The following is a 14,803-nucleotide window of genomic DNA, read 5'->3' as shown; positions in this document are numbered from 1 at the left end:
CAGCAGCCCACTCCAGTATTCTTGCTTGAAAAATCCCATGGACAGAGGAGCCTGGCAGGCTATATAGTCGATGGGGTCACAAAGAGTTGGACATGACTGAGTGACTAAAAAGGCACATACATTACTAGATCCATGAGGAAGACTAGATTACCATCTAGCTTTTCCTACATGGTCACGCTAATTCAGAGTGAGGTAAAAGTAAAGGACTGATAAAAGTAATGCTTAGCATGAATAAAGGATGGACACAGCCGTTTTCTAATACGCGGGTCTGCTTAGTGAAGAACGGAAGCGCTGACAAGCCACCATCAGAGTTATGGTGGAACAGAGATCTCACTGATTTTTAGTTGCTTACTGTACTAGAGGATCCATAAAATTTGGAAAATTAACTGTAAATCTGAAAACACTTAACTGTGAAGTAACAGCTATAAAATACACTGCTAAATGAGCATGAATTCTTTGATTTGAAAATTTATTACAACAAAATTTCTCAACTTTGAAATTTCAAAACAAGTAATACTGCTTTACATACTTCATTCAAAATAGGCTTTATCAAAGCAACAAGGACATTTAATTTACCTCAATAGAAAATTTCATTTAGTAAGAAAAACACTGGCGTGTGCTTCCTTAAGCGCTAGCAATCTATGATAGCCACTCAATTCTCATTTTGTAAATAGTAGCAAAGCTCTTATCTCTTTAGATATTTGGATTTCACACAGTGACTCAAAAAATATGTCTATACTGACTTATTCAATAAATCTATTCTGAGGGACTGCTATGAGACAAACCTTGTATTTCACACTTTACCAAGCCTTAAATGTGTACTTTGTATTTATTATGCCTTGAAATACTCTTTATGGTCAAAATCAACATACTTAGCATACTGACTGCCCAAGCTTAAAAATGAGAGGGAAACACTGACGTCACACTTGTTATTCTGCTGGAAGAGCTTCCAGAATTAAAGAGGAAAATGGTATTCATGCTGTTGTGCCTGGTAATACACCAGGACTTAATCTTCACAAATTTAAGGACAACAATGGATGCAATCTGTGAAGGTTAGAACTTAAAATATTCTAAACACAGAAATCCTGTGTCTATCTGTATTATGAGGCAGTCTGAGAAACCAAGGTAGAAGAGTTAAAAGAATACCGTACTACTTTAACGGAGTTGGAGCTTCTACTGCAAGATACCTTATGATATTGTAGAACTACAGTTCAATATTACAAGATGGTTCAAATCTGTTTTGGAAGAAGAGTGCAATAAATATGAACGGCTATACTTTGAATTTAAAAGGCAAAAAAAGTTAGGAATTAGTGTGGAAAATTTGGGGAAAAAATATCTTCTTCTTTGATTTTCCCATTCGAATTCCTTTTTAATACTTAATTTGGATTTATTTTACTGTTTTCCTATGATTACAATCAGATTAAACGGGGGGAGTGGTCAGAAATACTACATAGGAATTATCGTGTCATAATTTCTACAAATGCTTTATCCTGAGTCCATATTTTCAACTCACAGGTGGGACTGCCTCGCACTTAAAAATGACTGATATGCCTTAATACACAATGTGTTTATTTAAAACAATGCTAAGCACAGTGAGGTGGTCTGCTATACTGGTGACCACCAATGAACCCACCTCCCGGGTCAAACTCTCATTCCGTTTCCTCCTGTTTGAATCCGGGTTGGACCTGTGACTTGCTTTAACCAACAGAATACAGTAGTAGTGACGTGCTGATTCCAAAGCCTAGGCTGCAGCCTAGCAGATTCTGTTTCTTACAATTTTGGGAGCCCTAAGCTAGCACAGAATGAGTCTGGCTCTGCCGCTGCACAGGACCTGTGGACAGAGAGAGGCCCTAAGACTCCATGGGGACTAAAGCTCAGTCATCCTGCCAGGAGCCCTACCAACCAACCAGGTGAACGCAGCCACACAGCGACTACCAGCAAGAACAGCGGAAGGTTCGATGCATGATATAGGATGCTCGTGGCTGGTGCACTGGGATGAACCAGAGGGATGGTATGGGGAGGGAGGTGGGAGGGGGGTACAAGATGAGGAACACATGTTCACCTGGGGCGAATTCATGTCAATGTATGGCGAAACCAATACAATATTGTAAAGCAGTTAGCCTCCTATTAAAATAAATAAACTAAAAAAAAAAAAAAAAAGAACAGTGGAAGAGAGGCCCAGCTGAGCAAAGACCATGAGCAATAAAAGAGTTGTAACAATCCTTCATGTTTCAGGATTACAAAATACTTTGCTAAAAGTGATAAAACAGTATGTTACAGAATTTTGCAGTTTGCTTCACCTAACACATGTGCTTTATTAATCAAAAAATTATTATGAAACACAAAGAAATTGCTACATAGTACAATCTAACACTTTTAAACAAAATATCAAGAAGCACACAATCTCTAAATTTATTTGTTCAACAGAGATAGTCCTCAAGAGACTATTATCAAAATATGGTTTCTACTATAAATTATTTATTGAATAAGAAGGATAAATAAATTTGTTTCCCATTTATGGGTATTATTTTCACTTACAGACACATTAAAAGACGTAACACTAGCTATCTCTCTAAACAGAAAGTGTTCTTACATTTTTCAGCCAAAGAATTTTTCCCTTACCTGAATATAACACGTAAGGACTCCTGTTGCATAAATGGGGACAGTAGCTTTAGTGAGGACCCCATTTCCTGCTGAGGAATCTAAAAATCACAAAAATAATTTTAAATATCTGAGTACGCTTTAAATGTAAAGCAAAAAGTCATAGTACAAATTATATTTTAAATTACAGTTGGTTACAAGGCTTACAAATAAACGTTATCATTACTTTAAAAATACTTTGATCAAAAAATACATATCCACTGGTGGTTGTGAAAATGCAACTTAATACTTTTCAGAGCCATTAGCATATACAATTTTGATAGATGGGAAAAACTTTAATGACCAAAATGAAATGCTATACTGTTATTTGCATAGTCATAAATCAGAGCTTTCTTTAACATTTTCCCAAGTGATTGTATAAGCATGTTGTTTAAATTTTCAGGCTTTTAATTTGCAGTATTCAGTAAAACATAAAGGCACTCAGCTGAAAGGAGACACCTAGATATGTATTTAACCTGCTTCTAGACATGAGACATTACCTAGTTTCCAGTATTAGCCTAGTTCCAGAGCTCTTCCTGCACCCTGTACAGGGGTTTTTCAGAAGCCAGACAGAACCCTGACTGTTTTCATGGAGTAGGAAGGCTAAATACAGCTTGGGGAGACGGGAATGCATCCAACCACAGCTGAGTGTCCTGTGACAACTTTAAGACATCAGATTTTCTTATGCAGCATGTGTAGACGATTTTTCTACAAAAGGTCCAGAGATGATGTGGCAATTGCTATGTACAGCAAAACAGCTCCCACTTACTGATGTTAGGCATTATTTGAAGCGTGTCACATTTGCTTTTATGTACTCAAAGTTTTAAAAATTACTTTTTTCTATTCTTATATGGTTTTAAATCTTTCAGAAAGTAGTACATACAGAGTTCAATTGAAAGTATGTATTTAACTGTCTTGAAAGTATTTTCACCCAAAACGAATCTATTTTCAGATCAGTTAGTATTTGAGGTTTTTTTATTCTCTTGGCAAGAGTAATTTTATCTTTTGGGGAGTACTGATGTTGGCTGAGTGTGACTATGGTAGTTGAGAAGTAAATCTGAGGCTACAAACATAAGCTTATGTTGAATTCATACATATAGACTATATATAATCACCTCCTAATAATTCTGAAAGTTATCATCATCAGAATGAATAATTGACTAAACAGATAATACCAATTTTTAATTCCAAGTAATTAACCATTAGAAACCTATTAAATATAAACTTTAGGAAGCATTTGTAAAAAAAAAAAAACACCTCACTGACATTTTCAAACTTAAAAGGAATCACTTATTCACTCTCTAATTACCTCTGAGGACAGACAAAAACGGAGTCCAAACGACTCAAATCAAATCACTAGAAGACTGAGATAAGAATTACCTATACATCCAAAACAGCCAAGGTAAAATACAAATCATAGGGACTATACATTTTTGTCCTTAATATTTTTCACAATTCATTCCTAGAAATTAGAAAAATACACAGGGACATAAGATCCAAACATAAAGGAGTTCTTGGTGCTATAACCAGACTTCTTAAGACAGGTATGAACCGAGGGGCTGGAGTTGCCCATTAAAGCCTGTAGTTTCATAAAAATCTCATGTTTCATTAAAAATAAAAAATGTATATCTTACATTCTATTCAGTTATACTTGTTTTAATTTTTAAAAGTTCTAAGTAACTAATTATGAATTACATGCTCTGTATTTTTTCCTTTTTAGTATTTCAATTGCACCACTTCAAACCTCTAAGGGTACAAGTAAGTACACAGTCTGAGAAGGTCAGGCTTAGGTCAGTTTGATTACAGTGAAGGTAGATATTTACAGTAAAACTGACAGAGATTAATCTTATTACTACTTCATGGAAAGGATATTAGATGTAGCAGTGCTGTAAACCCAAGAACTCCATAGTATAAATTTTCCTCTTCAACTGTACTTGCTAGTTTATTTATACAATTTGCATATAATGAATAAAGTATTTTTCTGGAATAAAGAGATTTAATTGTTTTTATAAATTATAATGCACAGACTTACCAATATTTTCTTCAGACAGCCTTAAAATCTCCTGGAACTGAGGTTTTACCTAAGCAACCCGAAGAAAAGATCCAGAAAGTCTCAGGTTCAACAGACCAATCAATGGTTAAATAAAATGTTTCCTACCATTGCTACTACTACTTATTTTTAAAGATTCAAGTAGTCAAAAACCTAACAGTTCTTAAAAGCCATAGGAAAAGAGAAGTGTCAAGTTTCCGAAAACAACATCTTTTTAGAGATAAAATATTTAAAAAATCAATTTAGGTCAGCAAGTTTTCTGAAGGGCCTTTAGATTCCTTCACTAAATTAAAATAATTTCCAAAGTGACTTAAAGTGTTTGAAATTACTACCTCCCAAAACAGAACTTGATGATAGAAAGGGTATTTAGGCAGATATTATACAATTAAAATTGTTGAAAAAAATGTTGTGTATAAAAGGAATGAAAATGAAATTCCATTCATTTGTATATTCAGTAAGTAACATACTCATTATGTTATATCCACTGGCTTGGTCTTTAACTTTTTTAAAATTTAATTTTAAACATGAAAGACAGAATTTAACATTAAAGTTTTAAGTTAGAGGAAATGCTTGTTTCAATCTTTATTTTTAACATCACAGATTTCAGGCCTCTGAAGTCAACCACTTAAGTGTTAAAGTGAATTTGTAATTGCTTTTGTAAGAAAAAGTAAAATAAATAACAGTTACTTCTTCTGGAGATGTCAAACAGTTTCTGCCAATAGTGATTCCCAGTAAAATCCAATTATACTTAATAATTAGATGTTAATGAAATATTTGGTTTCACCTACAGTAACATTGCTGCTGCTGCTAAGTCACTTCAGTCGTGTCTGACTCTGTGCGACCCTATAGACGGCAGCCCACCAGGCTCCCCCGTCCCTGGGATTCTCCAGGCAAGAACACTGGAGTGGGTTGCCATTTCCTTCTCCAATGTGTGAAAGTGAAAAGTGAAAGTGAAGTCGCTCAGTCGTGTCTGACCCCTAGCGACCCCACGGACTGCAGCCCACCAGGCTCCTCCATCCATGGGATTTTCTAGGCAAGAGTACTGGAGTGGCTTGCCATTGCCTTCTCCGACAGTAACATTAAGGTCTGGTTTTTGCCCTCCTATCAGTAGGTCAGGAATATTAATTTGCAAATTCCATTTAAACTGAGATGTAGACCACTGTGAAAAGATTAAGCTACAGCATCAGATGTACAGGATTGAATTTCACTTCACACATGAAAAGATTAAGTACAGATACAGTAAACGGCTTATTCGAGGATGCACAGAGTCATAGCCCATTTTCCGAATTTTGTGAGGGCACCACACCAAACTGTTACGCTCCAAATGTTTCAAAACTACAGGCTCAGTAAAGAGGTGCCACAAAATGTTTAGCTTTTAAACATCTCAACGCACAGCAACTACGGAGAGAAGGAAATGGCACTCCAGCGTTCTTGCCTGGAGAATCCCAGGGACGGAGGAGCCTGGTGGGCTTCCGTCTATGGGGTCGCACAGAGTCGCATACGACTGAAGTGACTTCGCAGCATAGCAACTACATCTTTATAAGCTTTTGTTAATGCTCTAAAGAACTGGCTCAACAGTCTGTCATGAAGACAAATGCATTAACAGGATTAGAGAAGGAAGTAGGACCTAAGGACTTCCCGATTTTAATATTTAAACAACAAAATAACCTGGTCAGGCAAATGCGACAGTGATTGAAATACGCAGCGTCTGTCTCAAGTGTCCATTCTGTTCCAAGAGCTCCTGTCCTGTAGCAAGTATTCTACATAAGCTGCTTTCTATCTATAATCACCTGAGTGAAAGTGAAAGTCACTCAGTCGTGTCCGACTCTTTGTGACCCCATAGACTATACAGTCCATGGAATTCTCCAGGGCAGAATCTTCAGGGAAGGAGTGGGTAGCCTTCCCTTTCTCCAGGGGATCTTCCCAATCCAGGGATCGAACCCAGATCTGCTGCATTGCAGGTGGATTCTTTACCAGTTGAGCCACAAGGGAAGCCCAAGAATACTGGAGTGGGTAGCCCATCCCTTCTCCAGCAGTTCCTCGCGACCCAGGAATTGAACCGGGGTCTCCTACATTGCAGGTAGATTCTTTACCAACTGAGCTATCAGGGAAGCCCATAATCAACTGAAGTTTTGACCAAAGCATAGAGGAAGTGGCGGCTTCCTGAGTCTGTAGCAGATTCGGTACAAGAAGCACATTCAAAGAATCGCAATGGAGTCCCCTAGCTGATACTTTCTATGCTGGAAAGCTCTGACACATCCACAGTGAGTAGACCTTATATTTAAATGTGGATACAGGCTAAATTTTGGCTAAATAATTTTTTGAAAATCAATAAAGATAAGAATATTACAGACCAGAATTTTCATTTATTATCACAGTTTTCTAAGATATTAAAAGATAATTAGAATAAAGGAAGGGTTCCTGCTTTTACTTACTCCGCCATAGCGTTAATTAGCACGTTACATTTTTATATGTCTTGCATATAAAAAAATATGAAATACAAGTTTTTACCTTAGTGTTTGTAAAAATTTTGCCAAATGTCCGGCAAAGGCGCCAGAAAAATCTGGAGAATTCATGGACACAGGCAGTTGAAGTAACATTAATTTTGCCAACTATTTCTATCAGCTGTGGTAACCTGAATAAGAAAGAAAGGAAAATAGGCAGGGTATACAGATAAATTAGTTTCCTTGCCAATTTCTGAACCTATCCAAATCTAACAATCTCTTCTGCTTTTCACAGCCAGTAAAATTAGAATGCAAAGGAGTTGTTTGGGACCCTTTGAAAAAGTCTTAACTTTATATCCTGCAAACTTCTTAAATTTTAACAGGTTGTCATGAAATATATGGACCCTTAATGGCAGAATTCTAAGTGTGACGTTAATAAGACTCAAGTCAATGGAGGTGATACTTCATACAAAAGCTCGGCTAACATGGCACCATATATTTTAGCCTCAAAAATGAGAAGTGTGGATGTAGTTTACAATCCACCACCACTTTTAGATAATAAGGTAGCAGACAGGTCTTTCTGCAATAACACAGACACACCGTTTTCACAGATAAGCAGCTACATGTCTACAGGTATAAATCTTCTCTCCTGAAGAAAGTTTACCACAGATGATGCCAAGTTATGTTTTCTTATTTTAAAAAAAAATATTTTGCTATATTTTGTCCCTCAGTTCCCAGGCTAAATATAGTGAGCTATCTTCCATTCAAGTAGCTGATATGTACTAAATGAACATGGAAGTGGTAACTTACAACTGATTGACAACCCACAGTAAACTTTCCCAGCCGGTTGTACCCTCGTGCTCCAGCTGGTAGTCATAAAGCTGTAGGAGCAGTGCCAGTCGCTCACGACTTCCAATAATAGTAGACACATCTTGAAGAGGTGACATAGGCCGAGGGAACCTAGTCACTACAAAAAAGAGAAGCGAGAAAAATCATGTATAAAATGGCAGCTTGGAAAGTTAACTATCTTATCAAAAGAAAAGTAAGGCTCTGCCTCCTAATATCTATTTAGCATATTATAGACTTTAAATATAAAACTAAAATACATTAAATTACTTTTAGAAAAAAATGAAATGTAGCTGATCCCTGCACAATCAGGGGTTAAACTGTCTAACTTATAGTCAGCCCTTTGTGTCAGAGATTGACACAAATTCAACCAACCATGGACCAGGCAGACTACAATATTAACTACGGAAAACCATCCCTATCTAAGTGGGTGTGGGTGTGTACACCTCAAACTCCTGCTGTTTAAGGGTCAACTGTGAATTTCTCTTGCATGTGAACAAATTTAACAAATCTCAAAAATTAAGATTTTATGAGACTAAATATCTAGTAAACGAAAACTGAAATGAAAGAGTTTGCCAGTAAAAAGCAAAACTTTATTTTAATTTAAAATCTGCTCCAAAATAAGATCTCAGTTAAAATATGGATTTGAATTTGGTTAAAAAAAAAAAAGATAGTTGTAAATCCACCAGACTGTTTATGTCAATAAATAATAACTATAATAAGATATTTCCTTCATGGAGTAAGAAACTAATAGGTTGACAGCAGGGAAATATTGTTTAATACCAGAGAATAGCCTAAAATACATTAAAGTTTGAGCTGAACAGGATTCTTAAGTATTTAATCTCCAATATCAAATGCTTTATTTAGAAAGTTTTCCATAATCTGATAAACATAAAGTTAATATAAAGTGTTAAAAGCAGTGACCAGTAAGATAAAGTTATATGTAATAATAATAATAAAAAAATTATTATAAATATTATAACCAGGGTCTCAAAAACAAACTTTAAAAGTTTTAGCGGAAAACCGAAAAAATGACTTTTAAAATTGTGTAAATAAATAACAAATATACATTAGTATATTTTCAAATTTGAACATATCAATAAAATTTACGATTCTACAGATCACAATCAGATTCCAGGTCTTAGCTGCCTCTTAAATGATGAACGCTACCAACAGCTCCTTTACTGTTGAAGGGAAATCCCTAGTGGCCCAACAGCTCCTGCGTAGAGGCTGACACCCTAAAAAGACAGTGAAGGATGCAGCATTTTCTCAAAGCATATGAATGGCTTAATGATAAACATTAAACTTAAGAAAACATGAAATAACTTTTAAAATGCTGAAAGACAAAATTAAGATGGTATTGTCTTCCTATGCTTCCTAAGGTATTTAACAATATCTTAAGTACAGATAAAGGTTGTCCCTTGTTAGTTCAAGTCTCTATTTGCTATCATAATACACAAACAAATATATGAACATAGGTAAAACGGTACCCCATACTCTCTGAGATTTCTGCATGAATTGTCATTATCTCAACCTAGGAATCAAACAGATCTGGACGGTGAGGGAAGTTGTGCCTCATATTTCTATACCACGTCGAAGCACATCTGATCATTTTAAACAGGGTTATATCATATTGTTCAGAATCAGTGATACTATGATGGAATGCATATTATTCCTTCAGAAATATGACAAATTTCTGAAAAACAGTGCAAGAGTTAAGAGTAAAATAGATAATGTTAAGATTTATTACAGGAAAAGTAAGGTCCAAAGATTTAAAGCTAGGTCCAAGAGAAGCAAAACAAGGAATAAGCAATTGCTTGGATAACTCAGTGGTTCCCTGGGGGCTCAGATGGTAAAGAGACATCTCCTGTAATGCAGGAGAGCGGAGTTTGATTCCTGGGTTGAGAAGATTCCCTGGAGAAATGGATACGCACTCCAGTATTCTTGCCAGAAGAACTCCATGGACAGAGGAATCTGGCAGGCTGCAGTCCATGGGGTCGCAAAGAGTTGGACATGAATGAGCAACTAATACACCATGGATAACTCAGTTGTAAAAGATAAGTAGTCGGAATGGTTTAGGAACCTCAAAGTATTATTCTATTTAAAAGGATTTTAAAAAATTTAAGCATCTAACTGTGAACATACAGAAAAATCCTCAGAATGCCATTTCAGCAGACTGGCAAAAAACTAGCATATTATTGTCTAAAAATTACCAAAATTATCCAAATCCAGCAAAATAACAGCTGCTATGATTCTTTAATGTATCTCCTTCCCACCAAAATGTCAGCTCTATGATGGCAGACTGCAAGGAGATCCAACCAGTCCATTCTATAGGAGATCAGTCCTGGGTGTTCATTGGAAGGACTTATGCTAAAGCTGAAACTCCAATACTTTGGCCACCTCATGCGACGAGTTGACTCACTGGAAAAGAGTCTGATGCTAGGAGGGATTGGGGGTAGGAGGAGACGGGGACGGCAGAGAATGAGATGGCTGGATGGCATCACCGACTCGATGGACATGGGTTTCAGTGAACTCCGGGAGTTGGTGATGGACAGGGAGGCCTGGTGTGCTGTGGTTCATGGGGTCGCAAAGAGTCGGACACGACTGAGCGACTGAACTGAACTGAACTGAATGATGGCAGAGATTTTGTCTGTTTTATTCGTGAGTGCATCTGAAGTGTTCAAAATAGCATAATATTAGCTAGTGCTATGGAATTTTCATTATTTAAGAGAAAAACAAATCTTCCCTTGTAATAAACTGTATCCCAAGTTATATATATGTGCATACAGACAGACATATAGACACAGCTATATAGACAAACCCTAAATACGGATATAATATTTCCTCATTTATAGTAAATGTATTATAACCTACATGTGAGTATAACAACATTAACATTTACAGCTACTATTAAAAGTTAGAAGGTCAAATTAAGTCAGTGAGAACTTCAAGATTATTTTTGACATGATAAAGACATAATCACAAGGAAAGGTCACATAAACACCTGTTCAGAATGGTAAAGTAGTTTTGAAAATTTTCTGTCTACCCTCTAGCATGTGCTTGGCCATAGGTGACATTGAAGAATTATTTGATAAGTGAATGAATGATAGTGAATGCTATGGGGTGAGCTGTGTCTCCCTTAAAAATTTGTATATTGAAATCCTAACCCCTAGGACTTCAGAATATGATCTTCTCTGGAAATAGTCCTATTGCAGATGTAATTAGATAAGATGAAGTCACTGGAACAGCGTGGACTTTCAGTGCAGTATAACTGATCTCATGACAAGGGAAGTTTGGGCACAAAGATGCGAGCCCACACACACAGAGAACGGAACGCGAAGGTGAAGGCAGAGCCTGGGGGGCGCGCTTACAAGCTAGAGTACCGGAGACTGCCAGCAAGCCACCGGAAGCTAGCGGACAGGCAGGAAAGAGTTGTCCCCTCACAGGCTCCAGGAGGAGCCAACACTGCTGACAACCTGATCTTACACCTCTTGCCTTCAGAACTGCGAGACAACGAGCATCTGATGTTAGAGCACTACCTTTAAGTTACTTTGTTATGGTGGATGTAGCAGAACAGTACAGCTAGACAGAAAGAAAAAGGGAATTAGAAAGCCCCGAGGCAGCTGAAGTGCCTCAATGAGTGAAGGGGTGAACCTAAAGTGGCCAGCTGTGAGCACTTTGTGGTTTAAGTCTGAATTTTCATTCTCCTCAATAATTATAATTAAAAAATATTAAGCTAACGCTTGCTTCGGCAGCACATATACTAAAACTGGAATGATACAGAGATGATTACAGCCTTCAGAATGGGAGAAAATAATAGCAAATGAAGCAACTGACAAAGAGTTATTCTCAAAAATATACAAGCAACTCCTGCAGCTCAATTCCAGAAAAATAAACGACCCAATCAAAAAATGGGCCAAAGAACTAAACAGACATTTCTCCAAAGAAGACATACAGATGGCTAACAAACACATGAAAAGATGCTCAACATCACTCATAATCAGAGAAATGCAAATCAAAACCACAATGAGGTACCATTTCACGCCAGTCAGAATGGCTGCTATCCAAACGTCTACAAGCAATAAATGCTGGAGAGGGTGTGGAGAAAAGGGAACCCTCTTACACTGTTGGTGGGAATGCAAACTAGTACAGCCACTATGGAGAACAGTGTGGAGATTCCTTAAAAAACTGGAAATAGAACTGCCATACGATCCAGCAATCGCACTCCTGGGCATACACACCGAGGAAATCAGAATTGAAAGAGACACATGTATCCCAATGTTCATCGCAGCACTGTTTATAATAGCCAGGACATGGAAGCAACCTAGATGTCCATCTGCAGACGAATGGATAAGAAAGCTGTGGTACATATACACAATGGAGTATTATTCAGCCATTAAAAAGAATACATTTGAATTGGTACTAATGAGGTGGATGAAACTGGAGCCTATTATACATAGTGAAGTAAGCCAGAAAGAAAAATACCAATACAGTATACTAACGCATATATATGGAATTTAGAAAGATGCAAATGATAACCCTGTATACGAGACCGCAAAAGAGACACAGATGTATAGAACAGACTTTTGGACTCTGTGGGAGAGGGCGAGGGTGGGATGATTTGGGAGAATGGCATTGAAACATGTATATTATCATATGTGAAACGAATTGCCAGTCCAGGTTTGATGCATGATATAGGATGCTCGGGGCCAGTGTACTGGGATGACCGTGAGGGGTGGGATGGGGAGGCAGGTGGGAGGGGTGCTCAGGATGGAGAACACATGTACACCCGGGGTGGATTCATGTCAATGTATGGCAAAACCAATACAATATTGTAATTAGCCGCCAATTAAAATAAACTAAAAAAAAAAATTAAACTAACTCTACCTTATCCATTCTCAATTTTCCAAGTAAAGCTGGCATTCTTACAGTATATACCATTTTCATGCGAGGCTTCGCATATTGTTGGATATACTGCTTCATACCCCAGGGATTACAGGTGGCCCAGTTTACTTTATACGGAAACTGTAACACTAAAACACTTGATTTTATACTCCTGTTTATTACAAGCCTATAGGAGAGATGGATAATTTCACAAATCTGAAAATCTCATACATACTAATAGCTTGTCTATAGCCATTTATTCTGGGGGTTGGATGCTGTGGGGCTACCACGTGCCATGGATCAAGGGTAACTTACTGGTTAGCTGGACTTCGAGGTAAGAAAATAATGGCTTTTGCTATCAATTTCATGTATTCCTGAAAATAAATCATATTGTTTTTTCTGGTGGGGGAAACTGTGCTGCATATGCTTATATTCCTATCAAGGACACAGCAGGAAATAGTAATTACACTTTCTTTCCCCTACTGAAAATAAGACAAAATAGCTGAGGAAGAAAAAAAATACAAAGAAAATGAAAATGAAAAGCTTCACAAACTGGCCCTGGTAGCTATTAATTTAGCTCTGTTAATGAAAGAAAACACTTACTTCTGACTTACCGCACTGAAAAAAAAAAAAGGTTATAAAAAGGCTCTAGATTAAGAATGGAGAGGAAGAATAAATATTGTAAAATAACACCATGAGCATTATCCATAAATGATGAAGCCATGTAGTTCACCTTAGGTATCACACCCTCTGACCATGCAGTTCCACACGTATAATACATTTTAGTAATTATGCTGTCATAAAGTGACTTTTGGAGAAGGAAATGGGAACCCACTCTAGTAATCTTGCCCAGGAAATCCCATGGACAGAAGAGCCTGGTGGGCTACAGTCCTTGGGGTTGCAAAGAGTTGGACACGATTTAGCAACTAAAACAAAGTGACCTTTACAATTTTAATCAAAAACAATTCTGTGGGCAGCTAAGCTGTTGATGTTCTACACCTTCCTTCCATAATTTAAATTCAATACCTTCTATCTGTGGTGCATCACCATGAAGCTTGGCTCTGCTGGAGAAGGGTGCGTTCTGCAGCACTAATGCGAAGAGAGATGGGATCAAGGACTGCAAGGCAGACAGATACACGTGGAGCTTATGCTCATCCAGCCCGCGCTCGCCTTCCTGAAACACAAGCAGGTGGAAGCTGATTTAGTCTCCTGAGAGTGTGCATTTATGATGCTTTTCCTTTTGGTGGAAACAATAAAACATTGAAGGACATGGATATTAGCCTCACAGTAAACCTAATGGAGATGACCAAGAATCTTTTCTGAATTGCTCTGAGTATGTGAAAATATGAAGAGCTAAGGCACTGTGGGGGCTTCCCTGGTGGCTGAGAAGGTAAAGAATCCGCCTGCGATGAAGGAGATCCCGGGTCGATCCCTGGGATCAGGAAGATCCCCTGTAGGAGGAAAAGGCAACCCACTCCAATATTCTTGCCTGGAGAATTCCATGGACAGAGGAGCCTGGTTGGCTGCAGTTCATGGGGTTGCAGAGAGTTGGACACTACTGGTTGGCTAACATTTTAACTTTCACAAGGCACTGTGGACGGAATAGTATCTTTTGTATGGAAAACTTCAGGGTGAACATAAGTCATTTCATTTGTATGGAACCTCTTTCACAGCTTTTTTCTTTTAAGAGCATCTTAACTTTTGAAATTTTAGTTGTCAGGTGAAAGATATTAAAGTGATCAAAGGAATCATTTTAAATGCTCAACTGTTCAATCAGCAGCAGCACTTACTATTTTCTCTCTACTTCCAAACTCCTTTCATAGATTTGATGACAACTGTATTTCGAGTATTTAATGCACTTTAAAATAACTCAATGTATAGGTAAAATGCATAAGAAATTTCAAAAGGAAACAAAAGAAAGAGGTGACAGAAACTACCA

The 14,803-nt window shown here is 37.4% G+C and overlaps 1 protein-coding gene across 6 annotated transcripts in view; it reads right to left on the bottom strand.

Moving 5' to 3' along the window:
- Positions 1 to 14,803, bottom strand: part of RELCH (RAB11 binding and LisH domain, coiled-coil and HEAT repeat containing) — a 110,026-nt gene that overhangs the window by 31,452 nt on the left and 63,771 nt on the right. For all 6 annotated transcript variants that reach the window (XR_016036694.1, XM_055417481.2, XM_055417482.2 and 3 more), the window contains 5 exons: positions 13,891 to 14,038; positions 7,945 to 8,101; positions 7,202 to 7,325; positions 4,673 to 4,721; positions 2,623 to 2,702 (listed from right to left, as the gene is read on the bottom strand). Coding sequence is in view for 5 of the 6 variants with exons in the window: in XM_055417481.2 (XP_055273456.2) it covers positions 2,623 to 2,702; positions 4,673 to 4,721; positions 7,202 to 7,325; positions 7,945 to 8,101; positions 13,891 to 14,038 (558 nt within the window). In the remaining variant the exon portion in view is untranslated. The remainder of the gene's footprint in view (positions 1 to 2,622; positions 2,703 to 4,672; positions 4,722 to 7,201; positions 7,326 to 7,944; positions 8,102 to 13,890; positions 14,039 to 14,803) is intronic.

The sequence above is a fragment of the Moschus berezovskii genome, chromosome 28 (genome assembly GCF_049115385.1).
Source record: "Moschus berezovskii isolate FMDL1 chromosome 28, NW_MosBer_1.0, whole genome shotgun sequence".
NCBI lineage: Eukaryota > Metazoa > Chordata > Mammalia > Artiodactyla > Moschidae > Moschus > Moschus berezovskii.
Note: the sequence above shows the minus strand (reverse complement) of the source record. Positions and strands in the feature narration are given on the sequence as shown.